Source organism: Nerophis ophidion, linkage group LG01, assembly GCF_033978795.1.
Source record: "Nerophis ophidion isolate RoL-2023_Sa linkage group LG01, RoL_Noph_v1.0, whole genome shotgun sequence".
In the NCBI taxonomy this organism is placed as follows: domain Eukaryota; kingdom Metazoa; phylum Chordata; class Actinopteri; order Syngnathiformes; family Syngnathidae; genus Nerophis; species Nerophis ophidion.
The window spans coordinates 55,473,940-55,487,891 of NC_084611.1; the positions used below are offsets into that span (position 1 = coordinate 55,473,940).

At 40.2% G+C, this 13,952-nt stretch overlaps 1 protein-coding gene across 1 annotated transcript in view; it reads right to left on the reverse strand.

The window, feature by feature from the left end:
* Positions 1-13,952, reverse strand: part of neurl1aa (neuralized E3 ubiquitin protein ligase 1Aa) — a 114,844-nt gene that overhangs the window by 23,349 nt on the left and 77,543 nt on the right. The window contains exon 4 of the mRNA XM_061907849.1: positions 2,404-3,126. Within this exon, the coding sequence (XP_061763833.1) occupies positions 2,404-3,126 (723 nt within the window). The remainder of the gene's footprint in view (positions 1-2,403; positions 3,127-13,952) is intronic.

The window sequence follows — 13,952 nt, forward strand, 5'->3', positions numbered from 1 at the left end:
AGTTTGAACATCTTTGGGTTGAAAATCATACGCAAATTGTGTATTCCGTTTATATTTATATCTAACACAATTTCCCAACTCATATGGAAAGGGGGTTTGTATAATGACGTTTCAAATTGTATCCCTTGTTCAACGCAACTTTCTCTGTGCAAATAAGACACGTCGGGGTGCCGATGTGCTTAACAAAGAAATATTGCATGTCCCACATATTTCCCGGGATTGTCTTTGCTCACCACTAACCCTTCTCTTCACTGCAGGCTTTGAAAAAGACATGTTTGGGGTTGTGGAATATATTTGTATTTAGCCGACGCACTGAGAATAATGTTATTTCCGCAACGTGTGTCGTTCCCCTTTTCGTCCCTACGGCAGCACGGCGGTCAGAGAGTAATAGCCGGGAAAGTAGCCGGGAGCTCCCTGTCAGATACTGTGGTCAGTGGTGTAGGTGCTCCACAGGGGACTGTCCTGTCTCCTTTCTTGTTCACCCTGTACACCTCAGACTCCCAGTACAGTTCCAGGTTCTGCCACCTGCAGAAATATTCTGACGACTCTGCTGTGGTTGGGTGTGTCTGAGAGGGACTGGAATTGGAGTATAGGACACTGATTGCTGACTTTGTGGAGTGGTCTCAGGCGAACCATCTGGTCCTTAACGTGGACAAGACCAAGGAGCTGGTCATCGACTTCAGGAAGAGTATGACCCCGGTGGAGCCTATCAAGATCCAGCAGACTGGACTGGAAGGACAACTGCAATGCTGTTTACAAGAAGGGAATGAGCAGACTCTTTTTCCTGAGGAAGCTTAGGTCCTTTAATGTATGCAGCAAGCTGTTGGAGATCTTCCATCAGTCTGTTGTGGTCAGTGCCCTGCAGTTCGCTGTGGTTTGTTGGGGGAGCAGCACCAGCAAAAGGGACTCAAACCGGATTGATAAACTGATCCGGAAAGCTGGCCAAACTATTGGCTCGCAGTTGGAGGCGTTTGTATCAGTGAGGGACAGGAGGACACAGGACAAACTGCTGGCCATCACGGACAATCCTGCCCACCCACTCCACCAGACAATTGAGGGACAGCGGAGTTCATACTCCAACAGGCTCCTTCAGCTTCCTTCCCGCACTGTGCGATTCAAGAACTCCTTCATTCCACACTCCATCCTGCTGTATAATCACTCCCCATACAGCAACAGATAATATCCCTCTATTACTTGACACCTTCTATGTCAGCTGCTTCTCTTTGTTTTTAATGTCTATATATATTGTTTTCTGCTGGACTTACTCTCTTTTTTATGCTGGGGCTGCCAAATATACTGTGATAGTGTACATAGCAATTGGTATATATTGTATACATCTTATAGACATATTGTATCTGTATATATAATATACTGTACACATATTAAGTATATATTGTATATATTCGCAGATATGTTATATTTTACATTGCTATACCTAGTCTATTTATACCTGCATTGTCCTTTCCATCCTTACAATTTCCATCATTGTAACTAAGCTACTGTGTTGAACAATTTCCCTTGTGGATCATTTAAGTTTGTCTAAGTCTAAGTCTAAGTTTGTAAAAAAAAAAAAAACACCTTGTCTACCAGTACTGGTGTACGTATAACCCTTATTTACAGTATGGTTTGTAAAAAAACAAAAAAAACACCTTGTCTGCTTGGCACCCATCTGTTCCCAATTAGCCTGCACATTATGTATGTGGGGGCTTCACGGTGGCAGAGGGGTTAGTGCGTCTGCCTCACAATACGAAGGTCCTGCAGTCCTGGGTTCAAATCCAGGCTCGGGATCTTTCTGTGTGGAGTTTGCATGTTCTCCCCGTGAATGCGTGGGTTCCCTCCGGGTACTCCGGCTTCCTCCCACTTCCAAAGACATGCACCTGGGGATAGGTTGATTGGCAACACTAAATTGGCCCTAGTGTGTGAATGTGAGTGTGAATGTTGTCTGTCTATCTGTGTTGGCCCTGCGATGAGGTGGCGACTTGTCCAGGGTGTACCCCGCCTTCCGCCCGATTGTAGCTGAGATAGGCGCCAGCGCCCCCCGCGACCCCGAACGGGAATAAGCGGCAGAAAATGGATGGATGGATGGATTATGTATGTGGCTGCAAGTCACATACATAATGTGCAGGCCATATTCAACCCATATTCAATTGAATATGCTACAAAGACAAAATATGTTATGTTAAAACTGAACATGCTCATCTGCCAGTAAAACCAGCAATGTCATGACTGGGAACCGATACTTTTCAAACAGAGTATAGTACCGTTTTTTATTTCATTAGTACCGCGATACTATACCAGTACCGGTGTACCGTACAACCCTTATTTACAGTATGGTTTGTAAAAAAAATAAATAAACTGAACCACAAGGCAGGAAAGTCTTATTAAACGTGAATGCATGCTTACCCAGAATTCTCAGCTGAGTCACGGCACCATGTAGACCGAAGAACATCCAGAGCGGGCGCGAGTTGTCCACACACACTTGCATGCCGACACTGGTGCCGTTGTGGCTGAGGATGACCTCCCCTTCTTGGTTGACCAGGAAGCCCAGGATGTCACTGCTTTGGAGGGGCGTAGGGACTCGACACACGGCCCAAAATTCCTTCCTGTCCACCAGGGCCTCGGGATTATACGGCAGGTCACTGGGGCGCAGCACTGCCGGGTCGCAGGACGTCACACCGTAGGACAGGGAGCCCGAGCGGGCCGGACTGGACTTGGTGACTTTGATGAACACGCACTCTCCGGTCTGCAGGGGCCGGTTGGTAAAGACCAGCGTGCGCTCCTCGCGCGAATGCTCCGACCTGGCCACGGTCCGCTTGTCCAACGTCTTAATGTGGGCGCCGCGCAGCTGATGGAAATGCAGGTCGCTCTCCAGGGCCGATGGCAAAAGAGAGGACTGCTGCGAGTTGAGGGAGTTCTGGGGGATGGGACAGGTGGAGGAGGTGGACGCCAGGTGAAGCGTGCGGCGGTGGGAGAGACCGCGGGAGGCCCCGCCGTCGTCCAGCTGGAGATTGAGATCGCACAGGCTGACGGAGAGACGGGAGTCGTCCGTCTCGCGGCGCAGGGAGGCGGAACGCACTGTTGTGAAAGAGCGTGGGCGGAGGCCGTCGGGAGGAACAATCTCACTGTCTGAAAAAAGGAATAGCGAGACGAGCAATTAGATACGTGCAAAACAGATTCTGTCAAGCAGTTCAGTTAAATGCAAAAATTGTATGTCGGGTAGAATCTATAGCACAAGGTAATGGAGTGAATGAAAAAGGCTGCATTTGCTTTAATCCACTTACTGTAACAAATTAATAAATAATGTTTTAACCAAAAATTGTATTTGGATACAAAGTATAATGCTAGAGATTGTTTATTTGCATGCAATGTGCAAAATGCTACATTTTAGTTATCGTAGTTATTCTATTAAAGCAAAAGTATCGCTTCCCTGAGGATAGTTTTAATTTATTTTTTAGAAAATGTTTCCGTAAAAAGTACAATGTATATCTGTTCTAGAAAGAACAACATTATTCAAATAATATAGTTGTTGAGAGTACAGTTAGGTTTGTGATCCAATAAATGATCTATGCCATTTGTACACGATGGTTTCTTTAAAAAGTAGGTAAAAAAAAAATATATATATATATACACATTTTTATATATACACACACATATATATATATATATATATATATATATATATATACATGTAGACATATATACATGTAGACATGTACATACACATACTCCTAGGGGGGTGAAAAAGAGGATGGGTCGAATGCAGAGGACAAATTTCGCCCCACCTAGTGTGTTTGTGAAAATCATTGTTACTTTAACTTTAACATACATAAATATACATAAATAGATCTATATATATATATATATATATATATATATATATATATACACAAACACACACATATATATAGACACACACACACATATACATATATACAAATACACACACACATACATATATATATATATATATATATATATATACATAAATATATACATATATATATATATATATATATATATATATATATATATATATATATATATATATATATATATATATACATATACATATTATATATATATATATATATACATACATATACAAACCCCGTTTCCATATGAGTTGGGAAATTGTGTTGGATGTAAATATAAACGGAATACAATGATTTGCAAATCATTTTCAACCCATATTCAATTGAATATGCTACAAAGACAACATATTTTATGTTCAAACTGATAAACTTTTTTTTTGCAAATAATCATTAACTTTAAAATTTGATGCCAGCAAAACGTGACAAAGAAGTTGGGAAAGGTGGCAATAAATATTGATAAAAGTTGAGGAATGCTCATCAAACACTTATTTGCAACATCCCACAGGTGTGAGGCTAGTTGGGAACAGGTGGGTGCCATGATTGGGTATAAAAACAGCTTCCCAAAAAATGCTCAGTCTTTCACAAGAAAGGATGGGGCGAGGTACAACCCTTTGTCCACAACTGCGTGAGCAAATAGTCAAACAGTTTAAGAACATCGTTTCTCAAAGTGCAATTACAAGAAATTTAGGGATTTCAACATCTACGGTCCATAATATCATCGAAAGGTTCAGAGAATCTGGAGAAATCACTCCACGTAAGCAGCATGGCCGCAAACCAACATTGAATGACCAAGACCTTCGATTCCCCAGACGGCACTGTATCAAAAACCGACATCAATCTCTAGAGGATATCACCACATGGGCTCAGGAAAACTTCCGAAAAACACTGTCACTAAATACAGTTGGTCTATACATCTGTAAGTGCAAGTTAAAGCTCTACTATGCAAAGCGAAAGCCATTTATCAACAACATGCAGAAATGCCGCCGGCTTCTCTGGGCCCGAGATCATCTAAGATGGACTGATGCAAAGTGGAAAAGTGTTCTGTGGTCTGACGAGTCCGCATTTCAAATTGTTTTTTTAAATATTCGACATCGTGTCATCCGGACAAAAGGGGAAGCGAAACATCCAGACTGTTATCGACGCAAAGTTCAAAAGCCAGCATCAGTGATGGTATGGGCGTGCATTAGTGCCCAAGGCATGGGTAACTTACACATCTGTGGCAGTGTTGTTTTCGTCAACGATGACGATGACGAAATCATTTCGTTGACGCCACTGTTTTTCATGATGATAACGAGACGGTGACGAGATAAACATGTCTCTGATGACGAAAACATGACGAGACATGTCTGAGTTTTCGTTGACGAGACGAGAACGGCCGAAAATTTTAGTGGGTATTCTGTCACATGTTTAAAATGCATGATATTCTAAAAAGTATCTGCTGCTGCCTACAGCAGGCTGTTTGTTGCATTCTATCCTTGTTTGGTCACGCCCACCAACTGGCGTGCAGCGCACAACGTGCTCAACACGTCAGACTGTTGTTACTCATCAGGCAATGGACCGTGATGGCGGCGGCAGTTTCAACACAGGGACTCGGTGGTCGCAAACGTAGAGACGACATATGGGTGTATTTTAAATATAATCCAGCAGATAATAAAACAGAGTGTATTGTGAAGGAAGACAGTGACAAATGTGGCCACAAAATATGCGGAAAAAATACGACCAACCTTAAGCGGCACTTTAAGGCTCGCCACAAGGATATTTTTTCGAAGGTAAGTTACAAATGCTGTTAACATAATCGATAAATGTCATAGTAAGGTAATACATTAGTACTTTTTCCACATACTCCTGGCGCAAATGGACGGCTAACTTCAGGCTAAAGTTAGCTTTTGTTACGCTAACGTCAATTCATTATGTGTGTGTTACTTTAGCAACATGTTTAGCCATGTTTACATTCAGTGACTGTGTAGTTATCTCTTTGTGAGTACGTTCTGTCAGCAAGTAACTTGATATGTTAAACAGGTCGAGTTACTGTTATACGTTGAGTCTGCTAGCTTTAGCATAAAAGCCACAAGTGACGTTGTGCAGCCCCAACCAGGACCCGTGCGTTTACGTTTACAGTAAAGTTGGGACACGCACGCGCGCACACACGCACACACACACACACACGCGCGCACGCACGCACGCACACACACACACACACACACACACACACACATTACAACAGTACAGAATGAAAGATCAGAAATTTGCTATTGGGTGGAAACCTTATATGTCTAAAACCATTCCTTTATTGTTATTATTTGTGAAAATAGCAGATCTGCAAGCTTACAATGGGTTGAACTTATACATCTGCTGCTATTTTCACAATTTATGCGTGACACTGCCCAACAGCAATCTCCAATAGATTAGATTAGATTAGATTAGATAGTACTTTATTTATTCCGTCAGGAGAGTTCCTTTAGGAAAATGGAAAATACTTATTGACCTAAATTAATTTGTTAAAAGACTATACTCATATTATAATTTGTATTCTTTTTTTTGGACTAAAACTAGACTAAAACCTTTTTGACTTTTCATCGACTAAAACTAGACTAAAACCCTTTTGAGTTTTCGTCGACCAAAACTATCACATATAAAAGTGACTAAAATGTGACTAAAACTAATAAGCATTTTAGTCCAAAAGACTAAGACTAAGACTAAATGTAAGATGGTTGTCAAAAACAACATTGCTGTGAAGGCACCATTAATGCTGAAAGGTAAATACGTGTTTTGGAACAACATATGCTGCCATCCAAGCGCCGTCTTTTTCATGGACGCCCCTGCTTATTTCAACAAGACAATGCCAAGCCACATTCAGTACGTGTTACAAGAGCGTGGCTTTGTAAAAAAAATGAGTGTGGGTATTTTCCTGGCCCGCCTGCAGTCCAGAACTGTCTCTCATTGAAAATGTGTGGCGCATTATGAAGCGTAAAATACAACAGCGAAGACGCCAGACTACTGAATGACTGAAGCTCTACATAAAACAAGAATGGGAAAGAATTACACTTTCAAAGCTTCAAAAATTAGTTTCCTCAGATCCCAAACGTTTATTGAGTGTTGTTAAAGGAACAGGGGATGTAACACCGTGGTGAACATGCCCTTTCCCAACTACTTTGGCACGTGTTGCAGCAATGAAATTCCAAGTTAATTATTATTTGCAAAAAAAAAAAAAAGTTCATGAGTTTGAACATCAAATATCTTATCTTTTTAGGGTATTAAATTGAATATGAGTTGAAAAGGATTTGCAAATCATTGTATTCCGTGTGTATTTACATCTAACACAATTTCCCAACTCATGAAAACGGGGTATGTATATATATTTCATACACACACACACACACACACACACACACACACACACACACACACACACACACACACACACACACACACACACACACACACACAGATATATATATACACACACACAGATATATATATATATATATATTTATGTATGTGGATGTATGTATATATATATATGAAGAGTTCATACGCAAAAACCGATAAACGCCATTTTGATAAAGTTTAGCCCAGCCCCGGTAATATATAGTCCGCCACTTCTATTGTGGTATACCAAAATCAATTTGTTTGCAAATGCGGACAAATGCCGCTTTTAACGTCATTTAGTTCAGCGATTTATTGCAAAGGCCAATAAGCGCCATGGATCATCTAGCACAAAAGCCGATATATCCGTTTGCCCAACCAGCGCTGCAGTACGTGATCACGTGACAAACAAAATGGCGGCGCGCACGGACTCACTCAGTGTTGTTATCCACGCATGAATAATTTGGAAGCTTCTCCTGTGAACACTGTTAAGCCAGCGAAAAAAACTGACCTGTTGAAGTTATTTGATGTTGGCGCTAGCACGCGTGTCCGTGAGTTTTACACCGCCGCGTTAAACGATGTTGTCGAGCATGGAGCTAATGTCGATAGCGATGATGAGTGAGCTGTTATCTGCACAGGAGTGTTTTTGATAGGCAAACCAGGTTGAGCATTTGTGGTTGTTTTATTAATAAAACATTGTCTTCATTGCAACACTGTTTTTTTTGTTTTTTCATTTTGTGCTGAAAGCACAAGGTAAATATGTGAGGTCACAGTTCCAAAAAAGCATGTCCGGTTAGCAAGTACGAAAAAACAATGTTCGCAGGGACAGCTAGATTTATACGTACCAAGGGATCGAAACTGTTAAATAATGAAGTAAAGAAATGTGAACAGTTGTTACGTTGAAATGTGGCTTTCGATAAATTTCACGTTCTGTTTTTCTCTCTATCTTTATCTTGAATATTATGCGAAATAACGACCGCAAAGAAAACGATTTTGGAGATATCTGTTTTTGCGACATATCATAATTTGGATATATCTGCTTTTGACGTAAAACCACATCAAACACTCTTACTTGAAAGCCATTCATTACATCAGCATTTCTTAAAAGTTTAGGCTTTCATGACTTGCTTATGTTGATATTAAATAAACCATTGTATGCTTGTACATGTACCGGCAACACCAGCAGGCAGAAAATCGTTAATATACAGAATCGGTCAAAATGGATTTATCTGCTTTTGCATATGAATGTATATATACATACACACATATGTATATATATATATATATATATATATATACACACACACATATATATACACATACATACACACACACACACATATATATATATATATACACATACACACACAATATATATATATATATATATATATATATATATATATTACACATACATACATGCATATATGCATATACGCATACATACATACATACATGCAGACATACATTCATACAGTGTTATAATCTATTTATAGCTGTTAAGTAGTAGAAAAATGCACAGACATCAGCTCGGATCGACATTAACTTTGGAGCGACATTAACTTTCAAAATTTACGTAACATGCAAATATACAGAACGGCGTAAATGTCAATTTCGGCTCCTGAACAATCGCTATTTCTTTGGAATTAAAGTATACAATACATATATATTATCATATTACAAGTATATATTATTTCTGCACTGATATTTTTTGATAAACCGAAAATACGGCCGCCGAAAAAATACTTCAAATTACAGAAACCAGATGTTGCGATGACGTGTCCACTTCCACTGGCGGGCCGCGTATTCCCACAAATAACGTAGCTCAACCAAAAATGATGCAGAAGTCACATTTAGGACGCATTTACGTTTATACTGAAGTCACAATTAAGATCAAATTCCAAATCGGATTCGGACTACCTACTGATCTGGCCTGAATCTGATGCAAAAAGATCAGATTGGAAGCACTTTGGAGGATTTGGACTGGCAAGAAATATCATATCTGTGTCACTTGAGGGCCAAACAATTTGATTTGGTGTGATTTGTGAAAAGTTAGGCTATGTTAAGATAGGGAAAGATGGGTAGAAAATCGAATTACAGGTGCTGGCTTTGGAGAGTCTCAACAGTACTAGTCATCTATTTAACTGGAAGCTGAGAGCTTGTCTCCAGATCAAGCTCTTAATCTCAATTACCAGGGCTGCAGGACAGGCCACTTGCCTGTAGACAGCAGCAGGGACGTACACCGGCTAATAATGCTAATACTACTAATAACAAATAAGGTATCTATTCAAAAAGCACTCACAACCACCTCACATTGCAGCGTGATATTGCACTGGAGTTCCTGTTCCTGCCAATTTCAAGAAACTTCACACAGCTATTAAAGGGGAAAAAAATACAGTTTCATAGGCCGTATTGTGTAATATCTGTTATCGTGGCCAATGGTTCGATTGATTGATTGATTGAAACTTTTATTAGTGGATTGCACAGTACAGTACATATTCTGCACAATTGACCACTAAATGGTAACACCCGAAAGAGTTTTTCAAAGTGTTTAAGTCGGGGTCCACTTTAATCAATTCATGGTAACCACAATCACACTTGTAAAACATATTCCTGCTTTCTAATCAGATTTAGACAGGTTTGTGAACGATATAAGATTTTTTTTTGTTTTTTTTATAGGTCTTCGCCAATGTTTTGTTTTTATACTGCTGTTCTGTGTACATGCATATATGAACTCTCACCACCTTTTATATTTAATATTATTTTCATTAGATATTTCTCTCTGCTGTACTGCTCCACCATGAATACAGACTACTTAGGTGGACGTTAATTTAAAACTGAGTACTTTCAGTCGCGATCAAAAGTTTTTATTTTTTTATCAACATAAAAAAACAAGATACCAAAAAACCTCCCTACCCTCATTTTCACACATTCACACAAAAGGGTTGTTTCTTTCTGTTATTACAAACCCCGTTTCCATATGAGTTGGGAAATTGTGTTAGATGTAAATATAAACAAAATACAATGATTTGCAAATCCTTTTCAACCCATATTCAGTTGAATATTCTACACAGACAAGTTATTTGATGTTCAAACTGATACATTTTTTTTGTTGAAAATAATTATTAACTTTAGAATTTGATGCCTGCAATGCAGAAGTTGGGAAAGGTAGCAATAAATACTGATAAAGTTGAGGAATGCTCAACAAACACTTATAAGGAAGATCCCACAGGTGTGCAAGCTAATTGGGAACAGGTGGGTGCCATGATTGGGTATAATATATATGGAGTTCCCCAGGGTTCGGTCCTTGGCCCTGCACTCTTCAGCATCTACATGCTGCCGCTAGGTGACATCATACGCAAATACGGTGTTAGCTTTCACTGTTATGCTGACGACACCCAACTCTACATGCTCCTAAAGCTGACCAACACGCCGGATTGTAGTCAGCTGGAGGCGTGTCTTAATGGAATTAAACAATGGATGTCCGCTAACTTTTTGCAACTCAACGCCAAAAAAACGGAAATGCTGATTATCGGTCCTGCTAGACACCGAACTCTATTTAATAATACAACTCTAACATTTGACAACCAAACAATTAAACAAGGCGACACGGTAAAGAATCTGGGTATTATCTTCGACCCAACTCTCTCCTTTGAGGCACACATTAAAAGCGTTACGAAAACGGCCTTCTTTCATCTCCGTAATATCGCAAAAATTTGCTCCATTCTGTCCACTAAAGACGCTGAGATCATTATCCATGCGTTTGTTACGTCTCGCCTCGATTACTGTAATGTATTATTTTCGGGTCTCCCCATGTCTAGCATTAAAAGATTACAGTTGGTACAAAATGCGGCTGCTAGACTTTTGACAAGAACAAGAAAGTTTGATCACATTACGCCTGTACTGGCTCACCTGCACTGGCTTCCTGTGCACTTAAGATGTGACTTTAAGGTTTTACTACTTACGTATAAAATACTACACGGTCTAGCTCCATCCTATATTGCCGATTGTATTGTACCATATGTCCCGGCAAGAAATCTGCGTTCAAAGGACTCCGGCTTATTAGTGATTCCCAAAGCCCAAAAAAAGTCTGCGGGCTGTAGAGCTTTTTCATTTCGGGCTCCAGTACTCTGGAATGCCCTCAGTTCGAGATGCCACCTCAGTAGAAGCATTTAAGTCTCACCTTAAAACTCATTTGTATACTCTAGCCTTTAAATAGACTCCCTTTTTAGACCAGTTGATCTGCCGTGTCTTTTCTTTTTCTTCTATGTCCCACTCTCCTTTGTGGAGGGAGTCCGGTCCGATCCGGTGGCCATGTACTGCTCGCCTGTGTATCAGCTGGGGACATCTCTGCGCTGCTGATCCGCCTCCGCTTGGGATGGTTTCCTGCTGGCTCCGCTGTGAACAGGACTCTCGCTGCTGTGTTGGATCCGCTTTGGACTGGACTCTCGCGACTGTGTTGGATCCATTATGGATCGAACTTTCACAGTATCATGTTAGACCCGCTCGACATCCATTGCTTTCCTCTTCTCCAAGGTTCTCATAGTCATCATTGTCACCGACGTCCCACTGGGTCATTATTGTCACCGATGTCCCACTGGGTGTGAGTTTTCCTTGCCCTTATGTGGGCCTACCGAGGATGTCGTAGTGGTTTGTGCAGCCCTTTGAGACACTAGTGATTTAGGGCTGTATAAGTAAACATTGATTGATTGATTGATAAAAGCAGCTTCCATGAATACTAAGTAATTCACGAACAAGGATGGGGCGAGGTACATCCCTTTGTCCATAACTGCGTGAGCAAATAGTCAAACAGTTTTTAAACAGTTTAAGAACAATGTATCTCGAAATGCGATTGCAAGAAATGTATGGATTTCAACATCTACGGTCCATAATATCATCAAAAGATTCAGAGAATCTAGAGAACTTTGTAAGGAAATTGTCCAACAGTTTTAGAACAACATTTCTCAACGAGCTATTGCAAGGAATTTAGGGATTTTACCATCTAAGGTTCTTAAAATTATCAAAGAGTTCAAAGAATCTGGAGAAATCACTGCACGTAAGCGATGATAATAGAGACTTTTGATCCCTCAGGCGGTAGTGCATCAAAAACCGACATCAGTGTGTAAAAGGATATCACCACTTGGGTTCAACAACACTTCATAAAACCACTGTCAGTAACTACAGTTGGTCGCTACATCTGTAAGTCCAAGTTAAAACTCTACTATGCAAAGCCAAACCCATTTATCAACAACATCCTGAAACGCCGCCGGCTTAGCTGGGCCCGAGCTCACCTAAGATGGACTGATGCAAAATGGAAAAGTGTTCTGTGGTCTGATGAGTCCACATTTCAAATCATATTTGGAAACTGTGGATGTGGTGTCCTCCGGAACAAAGAGGAAAATAACCATTCGGATTGTTATAGGCGCAAACTTCAAAAGCCAGCATCTGTGATGGTATGGGGGTGTATTAGTGCCTAAGGCATGAGTAACTTACACATCTGTGAAGGCACCATTAATGCTGAATGGTCCATACAGGTTTTGGAGCAACATATATTGTCATCCAAGCAACGTTATCATGGATGCCCCTGCTTATATCAGCAAAACAAGTGTTGCAACAGCGTGGCTTTGTAAAAAAAAGAGTGCGGGTACTTTCCTGGCCCGCCTGCAGTCCAAACCTGTCTCCCATCGAAAATGTGTGGCACATTATGAAGCGTAAAATACGACAGCGGCGACCCCGGACTGTTGAACGACTAAAGCTCTACATAAAACAAGAATGGGAAAGAATTCCACTTTCAAAGCTTCAACAATTAGTTTCCTCAGTTCCCAAACGTTTTTTGAGTGTTGTTAAAAGAAAAGGTGATGTAATACAGTGGTGAACATGCCCTTTCCCAACTACTTTGGCACATGTTGCAGCCATGAAATTCTAAGTTAATTATTATTTGCAAAAAAAAAAGTTTGAGTTTGAACATCAGATATCTTGTCTTTGTAGTGCATTCAATTGAATGTGGGTTGAAAATGATTTGCAAATCATTGTATTCCGTTTACATTTACATCTAACACAATTTCCCAACTCATATGGAAACGGGGTTTGTAATATTCTGGTTCCTACAATATAGAACAATACGGTCTGCAAGGGATACAGTCCGTGAAGCACACATAATTGTGTGTGCTGCTGGTCCACCAACATTTTCATTAATTACAATTTTTTATGTAATTCTCAAACTTTTTTTTCTTCAAGAAAATGTTAATTCATATATATATATATATATATATATATATATATATATATATATATATATATATATATATATATATAAAGGACCCTATTGTCAATGAAAATAGATTGTTTAAAGCAGGGGTCTCAAACACGCGGCCCGCGAGACGTTATTTTGCGGCCCGCACCTAGGTGTGGAAATTTAATGTAGGTGCGGCCCACGAGTTTTAAATGAATGGCACTTTACAGCGTCATACTTGAATGCCCTTAATTTTTCCAGGAAACTACCAATTTTATTCAAACAATAAAATAAAAGGGGGGACCGCAGAGGCACAGTCTTTGGTGTCCTCTACGACCTGTACAAACAGGGTTCCAGCCAAGCTACATTTTGTATTTGGGGTTTGTAAACGCAATAAGCAACTGCAAGGCATACTTGCTCAACAGCCACACAGGTAACACTGAGGGTGGCCGTACAAACAACTTTAACGCTGTTACAAATAC